This window comes from Protopterus annectens, chromosome 2.part1 (genome assembly GCF_019279795.1).
Source record: "Protopterus annectens isolate FY-2018-M chromosome 2.part1, PAN1.0, whole genome shotgun sequence".
Lineage (NCBI taxonomy): Eukaryota > Metazoa > Chordata > Ceratodontiformes > Protopteridae > Protopterus > Protopterus annectens.
In genome coordinates, this window is record NC_056729.1 from 942,731,576 (window position 1) to 942,748,212 (window position 16,637).

The following is a 16,637-nucleotide window of genomic DNA, read 5'->3' on the forward strand; positions in this document are numbered from 1 at the left end:
TGCTAAGGCATTAGTAGACTTAAGATGCTTAATATCCAAAATGTGTTCCCTGATTCTTTCTCTAAAATGCCTACATGTTTTCCCACATAAAAAAATGGACATTCCTGGCATTTAGCCAGGTATACCACATTTTGAACATAACAATCAAAATGCCCCAAAATAGATATATGATATTTATTGATCATAAAATTTTTTCAGGTTAATAATATATGTGGACAAGTGGAACATCTTCCACATTTGAAATTCCCACACTTCCTACTAGTCTGTGGATCTTTGACAAGAGAACATCTTTCAAAAATATCTTTAAATGACGAATCCTTCTTGTATATAAATTTGGGCCCACATGCAAATCTTGCTCCCACGTTTTTGTCCAGTTTTAAAATACCCCAATTTTTGTTTACCATCCGTGTTAGCCAATCAGTGTCCCTATTAAAGGTGGTGAAGTATAATAATGAAAAATTGCCCAGATTGTTTCGTGTTGTGGACATTGTCTCATAATTAACTGTATTATCATAATTAAGAATAGGTTTGTAAAAACCTTTTTCTCTTTTGTTTATAATTTCATTAAACAATTCCATGCATAATTCCTTAGGATAACCTCTGTTTAAAAACAATTTACTCATATGGTTTAGTTCATCCACAAAATCACCATGCTCGCTAACCATCCTGGTGGCTCTCACCATTTGCCCCTTGACAATGGCTCTTTTTTGGTGACTGGGATGCCAACTATTGTACTGAAGGTAAGAATTTGAAAATGTAGGTTTCCTGTAAATGTTAGATTTCATCCTACCATGTATTCTATCCATGGTAATTCTCACATCTAAATATGTAATGGTGTCAACATTATATGCATATGTAAACTTTAGAAACCATACTGTACTGTTAATGTATTTAATAAATGCATAAAGCACTTCCACATCACCTTCCCAAACAATAAATATATCGTCCAAAAATCGGGTAAATAATTTTATATGCTTATTAAATTCACTACCAAAGACATATTTTTGCTCCCAATAGGACATGATGTAATTGGCATATATAGGGGCACATGCAGCCCCCATAGCCATCCCAGTACGTTGTTTGAAAAAGTGTCCTTCAAAATACAAATAGTTGTTATGTAGTACTGCCTCCATAAGTTTAACATATACATTAATTTGATCCTGATCAAATATACCAGTCTCCACCAACTGATGTTCTAACCAAGATAATCCAATGTCATGTGGGATGACCGTAAATAAATTGCAAACATCAATAGTTAGAAAAATAATGCTGTTATTAGTTTTCAAAGCTTTGAGCCTATCCAAAAAATTCCAAGAATATTTAGTAATGTAGGGAAACATCTTCAATCCTGGCCTCGTGATAGTCTAAATATTTACTAATAAAACATGTTTTGCTCCTTTTGCCATCTACAATGGGTCTAAATTTTACATTATCCAAACCTTTATGTATTTTGGGTATTCCAAAAATACCATTATACCATGACCCCTCATTAATATTCCAAAACGCGCATGCTGATTGGCCAGCGTGCACATTGTAAATCGACTTATACTAATGGAAAAAGGTCCGGTCGCCCGGACTTTTACCATTAGTATAAGTCTTTAAACACTGTCTCGCTATGTTAAAAGAGTTTAACATAGCGACACAGGTTTAAAAAAAGCAACGGAGATCTCCGTTGCTTTTTTTTAAAGCTGTCTCGCTATGTTAAACTCCTTTAACATAGCGACACAGTGTGTAAAAAGCAACGGAGATCTTGCTTTCTCCTTTGCTTTTTTTTTAAACCTGTCTCGCTATGTTAAATGGGTTTAACATAGCAAGACAGCGTTAAAATAAGCAACGGAGATCTCCGTTGCTTTTTTTAAACCTGTGTCGCTATGTTAAACCCATTTAACATAGCGAGACAGGTTTAAAAAAAAAAAAGCAACGGAGAAAGCAAGAGCTCCTTTGCTTTTTACTGTTTTGCTATGTTAAATGGGTTTAACATAGCGAGACAGCTTTAAAATAAGCAACGGACATCTCCATTGCTTATTTTAAAGCTGTCTCGCCATGTTAAACCCAGTTAACATAGCGAACAGTAAAAGCAACGGAGATCTTGCTTTCTCCGTTGCTTTGGCCACAACTCTGATGTACTGCGTGAGGCATGCGCAGTACATCAGAACTGTCATGATACCAGACAGCTGCGAAGGGCAGCAAAGAGGCATTATACAATGCCATTATTTAAGAAAAGTAATTATTTCTTTTCTTAAATAATGTCCTAGTATAATAGCAATAACCCACTTCTGGGTGTGAATGCGGGATTTACCCACGGTTGTCTTTGTTTGGTCCCTCGGGCTTCACCCTCGGGACCAAACCGTGCCAACCGTGGGTAAATCCCGCATTACCCACACCCAGGCGTGGGTTATTGCTATACTAACCATTGGGTAAGGATTACTCATAAAATTGAAATCCACTTCGGATATCTCACCCTGAAACAACATGTCCTCCAAAATAAGATCCAATTTTTGATGGGCAATGTTAATTTCATTAATACTACTTTCTACGTAGTTATCTTCCATCAGCATAGTCATCATAATGCTGACATAATCATTATTGTCCACTATCACCACCCCATTACCTTTATCAGGCTTCATTATACGTATGTTGTCACATTTTCTTAATTCATTTAGCAATAAAAATTCATCTATCATATTCGTGTAGGCATAATTTGTGATATGTTTAAAATGTTCCCTAATGTCTAATTCATATACTTTTTCAAAAATAGCTATCATAGAATTCCTTGGTGGATTAAATTTACTGGGTTTAGATAAAATATTCTCATCATATGATACATCAGCATAATTAAAATACACTCTTAAATTCAATTTGCGTACAAATCATTTTAAATCTATAAGGGTATCAACTAAGTTTCCTTTTCTACACGGAACAAAAGTAAAACCCTTAGAAAAAAGATTGACATGCCCAGAATTAAATATATGGTTAGAGTAATTGTATAATTTAAAATCATGTTTATTATTCTCCATAATGACTGGATTACTCAAAATGCCCACATATGGGTCATCAAAAGTATTTCCATCTAAAATAGGTACCCCTGCCTTGGAAACATTACCCTCACTGTTAACATCAGCAATATTAAATACCACAGAACCAGTTTGTTCTGTCTGACAACATTCATTCTGACTTGTATACATACATGCCCTAAAATTGCAAGTGTCGTCAAAAAAATCCACATTAACATCAGACATACTAATGTGAGTTTCTGTAACATCGTACAAGGCAGAAGTCAAATCCAATTACTTAAAATAATTTAAATCTGTTTCGTGTCCAATACAGTCACTCAAAAGTTCATTGGTCATTGTTTTAAATTTTGTGTGTTGCAACAAATTAAGGGTGATCAACAAGGCAGGATTTTGGATATACTTCTAGATATATATGAACTAAAATGGCAACTGAGATTAGATGCGCAAAGTTATCCTGGCATCAATGATTATATAACCATTAAACCCTTACTTAAGCTCAAGTATATTTTAGGCTAAGTTAAGGGTATAGGTTTATTTACCATGTTTAATTTAACAATTATAGGTATTATAATATTACCTTATTAGTATTATATTGACTTGTTATATTAGGTTATGAGGTTTTATGCATTTTTGCATTTTTATATTTTATTTCCTTTTAATATTAATCTAATATTAATCAATCAAGTTTTTGTTAATTGTTTTATTGTTTAATTGATTTTACTGATCAATAGGCATTGATATATATAGGATGGGTGTTACTTAGATAATTTTATTCTGAAGAAGTCCAGGGAACAGGACAAAACCTAGGTCAATTTCATTGTTCATTGTGTTTTTTGGTTCGTGGTGTACAACAATAAATTCCATTTTGGTGCTTGGACTACGTTCTTCTCACAGAGTCGTTGGTTTACGGTGTATGGTTCTTAGTTAGTGCTTATAGTAATGTGTCTACGCTGCTCCCTCCCTAAAAGATAGGAGAGCTGATATGCACCCCTCCCCATGGCCCCTTCAGCGCCTGCATTACTAATCGAAATGCTGCCATCTATGGAGTACTAATGGCTTTAGCTTACTGCACCATGCAGCTGCTTAGTTATTACCAATTTAGTGTTATAAATGGTAAAGAGATGGTATATAGAACAGTGAAGAAGTGTGAGGTGCAAGGAGAGGAACACATGGAATGCAAGTAGGAGGGAAGAGTTAGATGAGGTAGATGCAGTTGATAGGGTGGAATTCTTTACATTTCATATGTCATTGTCCATGTGTCCGAGTGGAGCTTTGATTATGATGGTGATGATGTTGGCATAGTGGCACCAAGTAGCTCAGACAAATGGGCTATTTCATAGAACATGCATATGATGTAGTTTCCGTCCCCTGCAGTATGTAAAAACTGCATATGCTCCTCCAGTATCCCTGAAGCAGATGGGTGCAGTATACCCACAATGCCCTCTGTTGTTCACTGCAAGTGCTCTGTAGCAAGCATTGTTAATGGTACTTATACCTTGCCATGTACAGGAATGGGTATTCCATTCATCCCATGTAAGAATGGCACATGTGTACCTGCTTCTGTATGGTATTCTTGTCCACACCATATAGAAGCTGGTAGACATGGTCCAGTATTTCCATGTCATGAAGGGATGGTCCCTTGGTAGTGTGGAGGATAATGACATGTACCTTTACAGCTACTGGCTGAGAAGATGGCTGTGCATTTCTGTTAATCCAGCTGCTACCCCTAACATTTTAGCATGGTCTCTGTCTCTGGACACCAGGATTTTAAGGTGTATAGCTACACTGGTGGTCACAGCTTATTGTTTAATTTTTATACATTTTCACATCCCTTTGCCATGTTGTTTGCCATAATTTGCATTCATCATTTCCCTAATAATTATAATGTTGCACATTTCCGTCTCCTTGTGTGGTCATTTACATACCATGTCAGCTGCAGTATTTCACAGCCTTGTGCAGCTGCTCTAACTAGTTGTTTGAATCACCCTGCTCTTCTTGCCATCGCTCATCGGACTTATACATTTTACTATTTGTTTCTGAATCTTGACTTATGTCTATTATTTAAAAGGTATACTTAATTAATTCAGTTCTTATAAAAATGGAACTAATTTAGCAGAAATTCCTACAATTGCATGCAGGGTAAAAAATGAGTAATGCATTTTTTCCAGTGAGCTGGAATTAAACACTGAATTCCATAGAAAGGGATGTTGTATTGGAAAAAGAAGAAAGGATTAATATTATATACTTGGCATTCATGTTATTCTGAATCTTTTTTGATTATTATAACAGGAAAAATAGAGGATACTCATGAAAATGATACATCATAAATATAGAAACTGTTGGAATAAGTGGAAAAATGGGAAAGGGAGAGTTCATGGTTATTTCAGAAGAACATTAATATGCAGACCGGTGGAAATAAAGATGTAAAAGGTACTGGTGGGGAAATGATGACATGAGAGCTATTGGGGCAGTTTTTGGGAACAGTACTGGGCGGAGTATCATATACTTATAAACGGCAGTTCCATAAAGGGGTTTCGCATGCATGATCAAGGTACATCATTCCGGCACTCTCCACACTACTGGAGGTACGACACACTTGTCAAGGACAAGCATCACATACAGCGTATACCAGAAGTTAGAGAGGTACTTTTTTTACCTGTCTGGGAAGTGATCATAATATGTACACTTATTAGTGGAAGCTGTGAAAACTTAATGAATGTTCTGCCATGTATTCTGAATAACATCCTGTGGTTTTGAGTAAAATTGGAGTAATAAGACTTAACAAATGTGGTTAAAAGAGGATGCATCTATGGGCAGCAATGAGCATAGACAGTATGGTTTGTGGGCACACACCCTTTTACCTGTGTGTGGCCCAAAATGTAATATTACAAAATAAAAATTAAAATGCAGTATGTTGTTAGAATAACAGAATAAGCATTGGAACTCTTTTTTACTTACAGAGCACTTATCCTTTGCTTGACTTTTCCCCCTACATTTGCTGAAATGCTAGTGGAAAAGTGTAAGAGGTTTGTAATATTTTCCACTAGCATAAAAAAACCCTCCCTGATGCATTTTTTCCCAAATGCATTTCCTAAGATTACAAAGCAATAACTCTTCACTATTGTCACTGTGCTGATACTATATCAATATCAGAATAAGAATATATTTCAGACATAGATTGCCACAATTCGTTTGCACCCATGTACACACTTATGGCCCATGGTGCTCCAAAGTCATAGCAAGGGTCAATTTGTACAGGTCATACTGATGTTGTCATGACTGCAGAGTGTTATAGCATACTCTGCTAGTAAAGAGACTGGATAATGCTGCAGTTCCTATTGGTAAGAACTTAGTTGTATCACTGTATGGGGGTCAGGTTGAGGTTGTGATGTTGTGCTTCTGCACATCGCATTCCACTGTGGGAAGTGCCACTCTATTCCTATGTGTCTGTTAATGATCAGCACAAATAACGGTGTTGCTGTTGTTTACATCACTATTTCATGGACTTTTGGCACTGGGTTGGATGGAGTATTTTATGTCGTACATCCACAGCTGAGCCCCTGTAACTTCACTTCCCTATTTTTTTTTTTAATTTCTCGAAATCTTTTAGGTATCTACTACTATGATGGGAATGGGCCCCATTCCTAAGTCAAAGTATGATTAAAGTTCATGAAATTAGTATTGTTTCAGTCTTTGATGTCAGCCACAAGTGCTCTTCACAGCATCCGCAATGTGCAGTAATGACCCCTTCTGCAATTTGTATGGGTTTACATTTATTGGTAGCATGTCTAAATACAATTGTAGATTCTTTTTTATAAGTCCTGTTACTCCTACTACTATTGGAACTGTCTGGATATCTTTCTTCCACATTGCTGTCGTTTCTGCCTGCAGATCCTGATATTTTATAACTTTGTGTCTCTCTGTATGCAAGACATTTGTCTGTTTCTCCCACATGTTCACTGGACTTTGTAAGCCAGCATGTACGTAGCCCACTGTCTTGGGCTGTCAATAATAACCTTTCATCTCTTGGTTTAAATTTTCCTTTCCTTAACCATTCCTGCATTCGTTCCTGATCAACATGAAAGTGAAGAATTGTAAGAGTGATTCTGATATAAGCAATTTGTATAAAGGAATACAGTCTTTCCTACTAGCAAGTGATTGTCTTGCCCAGATAGCTTCAGGGATTCTTAGTCCACATTCTGCATATGTAGGTACTGCAACATCCTGTATGTACAGGACGGTGCAGTGGTGCAGCAGTAATGTTGTTGCCTCACAGCAAGAGGTTCTCCAATTTGATACTCAGCTGGGGTGCCTTCTGTGTGGAGTCTGCAAGTCCTCCCTGCATTCATGTGGGTTTTCTCCAGGTCTCTGGTGTCCTCCCACATTATAAAGGCATGTATCAGGAGCATTTCTCCCCAAGCCTGTGCTGAAAATTGGCTTTGTTCCAAGTCGGACTTTCCCGGTAAACATATGTTAAATAAACAAATATGTGAAACAATCACTATGAGCACATGCTTGTTTATTGTTTCCTGCCTTATGCCTTCTCCATTTCTTGCCTTCTTTGTATTTATGTAAAATGTGTAGACATGTAAAACTAATACTTTTATTCTGTAAAACTGCGCAAATTTTTCTGTCCCATCTTCATACTACAGTATAGTATTTTCTTTATCCTGTATTCCTTATGTAATGTGCAGTTCTGTTTTCCTCATCTGAATGTGAATATCTGTCTTAATAAAGTTATTACGTAATGTTAAACAAGGATATAGTTTTCCTTCTAATGACAGCTTGATGTACAACTAATGTACATTAATAACATTACTGTTAGCTCTGTGTTTCTACCATTAATAATAAGCTTTTTCCTATTTGCAGGTGGCTAAATGTAGTGCGCAGATACTGGAGAGAAGAAGAGCTTTCAATGGAAAGTTCGTTTGCTTCAAGAGCACGCAAGAAGAGGAAGTCATACAGGGTCATACTAGGTATGTGTGTTAATCTGACATTTACAAACATCTATATATTTCTGTGAATTTATGTTTAAATCATACAGTGCTTGTAGAAAAGTCTCAGAATCCACTTTGTTTTGCAGTAACTTTCAGTGAGCGATACAATGATCTGGAAAAGAGCATATGCACTCCAGGAAGCAACGACTTTGACTTCAGTTACTATCACCCATGTGCTGCTCTTACCGTAAAACACGTATGTTTAACATGTTTTTTCTTCTCCTCCTACTACCCGTGGATATTTTTTAAATAGCTGTTGGTTTCTGTTGTTTAAGCAAATGCTGTTAATCACTGTTTCTTTTATTATTTTGTTGGTTCTGTAATCTTAAACAGAATTTATCAGCAAATTAGAAGCAGTTGGTCTGCTAGTCTGGCCACTTTTCTGGTATTGTTAATTTGATTGCAGCCTAGTTCTATAAAGCCTGTTCAGATTTCATTGCACAACTAAATGGACAGTTAATTGATAGAAAATATAACTGCAACAAACAATAGGTAGCTTCAGAGTTAGTTATATTGGAGAGAAGGTGCATGGTATTGCCCTTTCATGAGGGACTGAGGAGGGGGCAAAACCACATAGAAAGTTTAATGGATTTTCTTGTTCAACTGGATTTAGCTTAACAAGCTTCACCGACTCAGGCCATGATTAATTGTCTAATATTTTATGTTTCCATTCAATGATTGGTGTAGAGATTAGTAATTAAGCTTATTTATACCTGATTAGATGTTCTTCGTGTTTCACTGTTGCAGTCATTACCTTTGGGTTATCTGCTTGCAGTTAGCCCTCAGTCGGCCTGATTAACAAAGTCTTGGGTCCTGCGTCTGTTGCTGTCGCTTCTTCCATGACGTCAGGTCTTCAGCGGTACAAAACATGCAGCCAATGCCATTACGTCAGTCTTTCTTGCCATGCGGTGCCCGAAGCAGAAGCAGTTCGTAAGTGCCAGTCAGCCGACTCCTGAAATTTTAGTTTTCGAGTTTCAGAACCAAAGTCTTCAAGTAAAGCTAAGTACCCCGTTGGGAAAACCTTTTCTTGCTCCTAACCGATGTCAGTAAAAGTTAATAATTGCATTACTTGTGGAAAGCAAATACCTCATAAAGATTTTCATTCGTACTGCATTCCTTGCCCAGGCCCTGACCACGACGTACCTGATAGATACTACAGGGTCCCTGAGTCACACAAGTTCCTTTTTAAAAATCTTATTGTGGATCCAGAGACTATTTCACAGGGGCCCAAGGGCATTAAGGCTTCTACTGCTACAAATCCTACCCCTTCTGATAGAGACTCCAGGGTGCCGGATAGATGGGGTAAGAAGGTTTACACTTCTGCATCCTTGGCCATTAGGGCTTTAAACCGCCAGTTTCATATGTTAAAGTATCAGCAACATTTTATTGGATTGCTTAAACAGAAAATGATGTTGATTCCTGACTGTTTGGAAAATAAAGAATTACAGGATTTAATGCATTCTGCTGAACAAGTTGGAAAACATACTTTGCAATGTGGTTTTGATTCATTAGAGGCCTCTTGCAGGGCTGCTGTTACTGGGTCTGTGCTCAGAAGGCATGCTTGGCTAAAGGAGCAATATTTACCTGATCATGTTAAAGCTAAATTGTTGGATGCTCCCTTAAATCAGGACCTCTTGTTTGGCAACAAGGCTGAGGAAGTTCTTAAAAAGATGGAAGATAAAGCTAAATCTATACAAACTGTTAAAAATTTCTTACAAGTTCAGCCTCCTAGATTTAGTAGGCACTGGCCCTCTAAGAATTGGTCCTTTCCAGCCCCTTCCACGTCTTCTCAAGCCAAACCCAGACACAGCAAAAGCCCCAGGTTTCAGTCCCAGGGGACAAACAGGACTAAGCAGTGGGGGGGGCCTCCACTTCCAAATCTGGGAGTAATAAGACTCCCCCTATGGTAAACTGTCTCAATGACTTCAGTTTAAAATTTCCAAGCACTTATCAACTAACTGCCCCTTTGGGGGGAAACATTGCTCTTCATGCAAAGAACTGGGAACTCATTACCCAGGACAAATGGGTTTTAAATATAGTGTCCCAAGAATACAGATTTCACTTCCACACGTTGCCAACACCAGGCGGGTGGCCAGACCTACCCCTAAATCAGTGAGCAGAGGCCAAAGACAAGTACTTTCTCTTTTAAACATGGGGGCTATTCAGCTGGTACCGGAAGAGGAAAAGGGACAAGGTTTTTACTCAAGACTTTTCCTGGTACCCAGAAAGGACAGTTCACGGCATCCTATCCTGGACCTGTCTACTCTAAACACCTTTTTGGAAATTACAAAATTCAAGATGCTGACTCTTCACCAGCTATTTCCTATGCTAGGCAAAGATGCCTGGTTGGCAACACTAGATTTAAAGGAAGCCTACTTGCACATACCAATCAGGGAATCTTGCAGAAGATACCTACGTTTCAAAGCAGGCTACATGCTCTATCAGTTCTCTGCAATGCTCTTTGGCTTATCTACTGCACCCAGGGTATTCACAAAGTGCCTAGCACCTGTCATTGCATTTTGTAGGCAAAGAAATATTCAAATATACCCATACCTGGACGATTGTCTAATTCAGGCAGAAAGCCAGGGCATACTTTTGAATCATCTGGCCTTTGTACAAAGGGTTCTAACTTGTCTGGGGTACACCATAAACAAAAAGAAGTCCCACCTGGTATCCTGTCAACAAATTATATTCCTGGGAGCAAGCATGAATACAACTTCCCAGATGGCTTACCTCACGCCAGAAAAGCAAATTCATTTGACAACCTACTTCAAACAAGTGGCCACAAAAACCCTGCTATCTTCAAGACAAATACTGCTAGCCTTGGGGTTCATGGCCTCCTGCATTCTTCTAATTCCATATGCAAGACTGCATATGAGGAAACTGCAATGGTATCTAAAAAGCCTATGGTGTCAAAATTCTCAGGATCTAGAAGCAATGATTCCTATCATTCCTTGCCTGCGCCTAGAGTTCCTTTGGTGGGCTGAGGCCTGCCACCAAAACAAGGGACTACCTTTCACACTACCCCCTGCTGCCCAAACCCTAACAACAGACACATCAGACTATGCATGGGGGGCTCACCTGGCAGAGAAGTGCATTCAGGGCAAATGGAACCCAAGTCAAATGCACCTGCATAGCAATCAAAAAGAAATGTTAGCTGTACAGAATGCTCTGACAGCCTTCAAGGACCACATTCTTCCAGGAAAACTAATGGTAAAGATGGACAACACCACTGTTATGTGGTACATAAACAAGCAGGGGGGTACACATTCTTACCCCTTCTGCAGACTAGCCATGGCATTGTAGAACACAGCCTTGAGCTACCAAGTGCGTCTACAAGCTCAATTCCTGCCTGGAAAGTTAAACACACTGGCAGACAGACTAAGCAGAAACCTCATGGACCCACATGAGTGGAAACTGGAACCAAGGATCTTCAACATGTTGACAAGCAAATGGGGGAGCCCAGACATAGACCTGTTTGCCTCTCCCTAGAACTACCAGTTGGACAAGTTTTGCACAAGGACTCCCCACAAACAAGCCTGGAAAGTGTATGCTCTGTCCTTCAGCTGGAAAAACCTATCAGTCTATGCCTTCCCCCCTCTGCCTCTGCTTTCCAAAGTACCACTAAAAGTCAAACAGGACAAACCAAGGATAATTTTGATTGCTCCAGACTGACCCTGCCAACACTGGTATCCCCTCCTGCGCAGTGTGTCATGGTTATCCCCATGGCACCTGCCTCAGACTCCTTTCCTCTTGTCTCAGCAGAACCAGATTCTGCACCCACAGCTTCTAACACTGAACCTTGCAGCCTGGCTAATTACGTGATCACTCCTTTTCCATCCCTCAGTAAACCTGTGATGGATATCACTTTAGAGGCAAGAAGGCCTAGCACTAGAAAATCCTATGCTGAAAAATGGAAAATATTCTGCACCTGGAACCAGTCTCAAGGGATGAGCACAGCAGCACCCAATTTACCTCAGATTTTACAATACTTAACTGAGATGCTTCATGAGAGCTTGTCTTTTTCTTCCATTAAAATCCATGCTTCAGCCATTTCAGCTCATTATAACACAGAACCTCCCCTCTTCTCGCATCGACTGCTCAAGCAGTTCCTCAGAGGGGCCAAAAATTTGAGACCACCCAGGAGAGCTCCAACCCCAGCCTGGAATCTTAACTTTGTTGTGTAGAAACTCACTCTACCTCCTTTCGAGCCAGCTGCTACTGCAGACTTAAAATTTCTTTCTTGGAAAACAGCTTTTCTTTTAGCAATCACTTCAGCTAGAAGGGTTTCTGAATTACAGGCCCTTATGGCAGTGGAGCCTTTCATCATCTTTCATGCGGACAGGGTGTCCCTCAGAACCAATCCATCCTTCATGCCCAAGGTGGTATCCAGTGTGGCTCTTAATCAGTCCATTCATTTGCCAACCTTTTTTCTCAATCCACAGAACAAAGGGGAACTGATACTGCATTCCTTAGATGTGCACAGACAACTCAGATTCTACTTGACAGGACTAAATTTCAAAGGAAATCTGAACAACTGCTGGTAGCATTTGCTGCAGGGGCAGAGGGAAAGGCTATTTCCAAGAAAACCATTTCTAAATGGATAGACCATTGCATTCATTTCTGCTATAAGCACCATGGAAAACCTATCCTCCAGGGGATCAGACCTCACTCCACCAGGGCTGCATCTACCTCTACAGCCTTTCTCAGAGGCGTTCCTACCAGGGACATCCTAGAAGCTGCTACCTGGAGTTCTGTACATACTTTCACCAAGCATTACCATTTGCCAATCTTCTCTAAATCCAGAGCTGGCTTTACCACTGCAGTCTTGCAGGGGCTTTTAGCTGGTCCTACTGTTATCTAAATTTCTCCTCCCAACCACAGCTTTGGGAATCTACCCAAATGTAATGACTGCAACAGTGAAACACGAAGAACATAGTACAGTTGTGTACACTTACCATACATGTAGATGTTTGAGTGTATTCACTGTTGCAGTCCTGGGGACCCTCCCTCCAGCCCCCTAAATTATTTTAGCTATGCCTCTACTTTCCTTACTATGCTTAGAAGCCTTTTTGGTGTATTTGCTTTTTTGTTGGAGGTATATCTTTGTGTTTTTATATTTAATTGCTCCCCATTAGGGGGGCACCTGACATCTGGGGCATGAAAAACTGATGTAATGGTGTCGGCTGCATGTTTTATACCCCTAATGACCTGACGTCATGAAAGAAGTGACAGCAACTGATGCAGGACCCAATACTTTGTTAATCAGGCTGACTGAGGGCTACCTGCAAGCAGATAACCCAAATGTAATGACTGCAACAGTGAGTAAACTCGAACATCTACATTTATGGTAAGTGTACACAACTGTACTTTTATCTGACATTATCTTTAATGACGTAGACTTAGCTATTGACTGTTTATCCCTTGAAAGCACTTGTCTTACTACTGTAACTGTAATCTTGTTTTATTATCCATCTGGGTGTTATGTAGAGCTTTTCTACCTGGGTGTTTAATGAAAGCAGGTTACAGCAAGTTGTGTGTACCTAGGCAGCAAATACCACGGTGTAGGTAGGTAGAAAGATGAACATGTTGTGGCTCCATGTTAGCCAGTGGACTTCTGCTTCCTACCTTTTACTTGAAATGATGTATGTCTCTCCAGTGCATTATTAAATTTCACAACTATTTTGGACCTTCTTATTCTTGCTTAGCCCCTCCTCCTATGAAAGGTACTTCCCTTGATTAACACTTTTCTTTTGCAGTGTTCCTTCCTTTCCTCCTTTCATGGGATACACACATTAAAGTACTTTGCTGCAGTTCATGTATACATCATGGCATATGATGGCTTAAGTACCTCATTGCATTTTCTCCCTAGAATTTTATGTAATATAAATTTGGACCAGTTTAATTAAATCTTTGCAAACTTGCAAACTTTTTTTAAGCAGTGGCCCAAATAAAACCACTTTGTCCCTCAGTGGCATCACTTTAATGGCACCATGGGAATGTTTCCATAAATGTAAAGGTATCCCCCACATATGTGTACTGGTGCATCCATTAAAGACTACGAATATATTCTGGTCACTATCCTTACACTGCTGCCACAAACAATAAAAGTCAGCTAATCCTTTCTGGCATCAGCCTAAGGCAATATGTGTTTTATGTAGACTTTGATACAGAAGTGGGATGTATACTTTCTGAATGACTGAGACGAAGATGTACACAGTGCTACAGGCACCACATGTCTTGATAGTCACCAAACAGCAGCAAAACCCTTTTAAGGTCTTTTTTATGTATCCTTTAGTATCTTCTTCTTCTTTCGGCTGCTCCCATTAGGGGTCGCCACAGCAGATCAACTGTTTCCATTTCTTCCTGTCCTCTGCATCTTGTTCTGTCACACCAACCACCTGCATGTCCTCTCTCACCACATCCATGAACCTTATCTTAGGCCTCCCTCTTTTCCTGTTACCTGGTAGCTTCATCCTTAGCATCTTTTTCCCAATATCCTCTGCATCCCTCCTCAGCACATGTCCAAACCAATGTAATCTTGCCTCTCTGGCTTTGTCTCCAAACCTTCCAACCTGGGCTGACCCTCCAATATACTTATTCCTAATCCTGTCCATCCTCGTCACACCCAGTGCAAATCTTAACATCTTTAACTCTGCCACATCCAGCTCTGACTCCTGCCTTTTTGTCAGTGCCACTGTCTCCAACCCATATAACATAGCTGGTCTCACTACCCTCTTGTAGACCTTCCCTTTCACTCTTACTGGTACTCGTCTGTCACAAATCACTCCTGACACTCTTCTCCACCCACTCCGTCCTGCCTGTACTCTGTTCTTCACTTCTCTTTCACACTCACCATTACTGTGAGCTGTTGATCCCAAGTATTTAAACTCATCCACCTTCACCACCTCTACTCCCTGCATCCTCACCATTCCTCTATCTTCCCTCTCATTCACACACATATATTCTGTCTTAGTCCTGCTGACCTTCATTCCTCTTCTCTCTAGAGCATATCTCCATCTCTCCAGGGTCTCCTCCACCTGTTCCCTACTCTCACTACAGAGCACAATGTCATCTGCAAACATCGTAGTCCACGGGAGCTCCTGTCTGATCTCGTCTGTCAACCTGTCCATCACCATTGCAATTAAGAAAGGGCTCAGAGCTGATCCTTGATGTAATCCCACCTCCACCTTAAACACATCCGTCACTCCCACCGCAGACCTCACAGCTGTCTCACTACCCTCGTACATATCCTGTACCACTCTTACATACTTCATTCACACTCCCTACTTCCTCATACAATACCACAACTCCTCTCTAGGCAACATGTCATATGCTTTCTCTAAGTCCACAAAGACACAATGCAACTCCTTCTGACCTTCTCTGTACTTCTCCATCAACACTCTCAGAGCAAACATTGCATCTGTTGCACTCTTTCCTGGCATGAAACCATACTGCTGATCACTAATCATCATCTCCCTTCTTAACCTAGCTTCCACTACTCTTTCCCATAACTTCATGCTGTGACTGATCAATTTAATCCCTCTGTAGTTACTATAGCTCTGCACATCACCCATATTCTTAAAAATCAGTACCAAAACACTTTTTTTTCCATTCCTCAGGCATCCTCTCATTTTCCAAGATTTCATTAAACAATCTAGTTAAAAACTCCACTGCCATTTCACCTAAACACCTCCATGCTTCCACAGGTATGTCATCTGGACCAACAGCCTTTCTATTCTTCATCCTCTTCATAGCTATCCTTACTTCCTCCTTGCTAATCCACTGAACTTCATGATTCACTATCCGCACATCATCCAACCTTCTGTCCCTCTCATTCTCTTCATTCATCAGCCCCTCAAAGTACTCTTTCCATCTCCTCAACACACTTTCCTCGCTTGTGAGTACGTTTCCCTCATTATCCTTTATCACCCTTACCTGCTGCACATCTTTCCTAGCTCGGTCCCTCTGTCTAGCCAATCAATACAGGTCCTTTTCTCCCTCCTTAGTGTCCAACCTTTCATACAACTCTGCATACACCTTATCCTTAGACTTGGCCACCTCTCTCTTTGACATACACCTCATCTCCTTATACTCTTGTCTGCTTTCTTCATCACTCTGACAATCCCACTTCTTCACCAGCCTCTTTCTCTGTATACTCTCCTGTACTTCCTCATTCCACCACCAGGTCTCCTTGTCCTCCTTCCTCTTTCCAGATGTCACACCAAGCGCCTTTCTAGCCATCTCCATTACTAGCTCTGCTGTAGTTACCCAGCTATTCGATAACTCTTCACTGCCACCCAGTGCCTATCTTAACTCTTCCTTGAACTCCACCTCACAATTACCCTTTTTCAATTTCCACCATTTGATCCTTGGTGCTGCCCTCACACTTATTCTCCTCTTCTAGATCACCAATGTCATCCTACAAACCACCATCCTATGCTGCCTGACTACACTTTCCCCTGCCACCACTTTACAGTCTCCAATCTCCTTCAAACTGGCCCTCCTACATAGGATATAATCCACCTGTGTGCATCTTCCTCCACTCTTGTATGTCACCCTATGCTCCTCCCTCTTGTTAAAATACGTATTCACCACTGTCATATCACCTCAAATTACATAGTCT

At 40.0% G+C, this 16,637-nt stretch overlaps 1 protein-coding gene across 1 annotated transcript in view; it reads left to right on the plus strand.

Annotated features, from left to right (window-relative positions):
• LOC122794922 (probable ATP-dependent RNA helicase DDX60) overlaps nucleotides 1-16,637 on the plus strand; it is a 2,165,155-nt gene that overhangs the window by 1,226,737 nt on the left and 921,781 nt on the right. Inside the window, exons 23-24 of the mRNA XM_044063515.1 lie at nucleotides 7,884-7,990; nucleotides 8,098-8,207. Of these exons, the coding sequence (XP_043919450.1) occupies nucleotides 7,884-7,990; nucleotides 8,098-8,207 (217 nt within the window). The remainder of the gene's footprint in view (nucleotides 1-7,883; nucleotides 7,991-8,097; nucleotides 8,208-16,637) is intronic.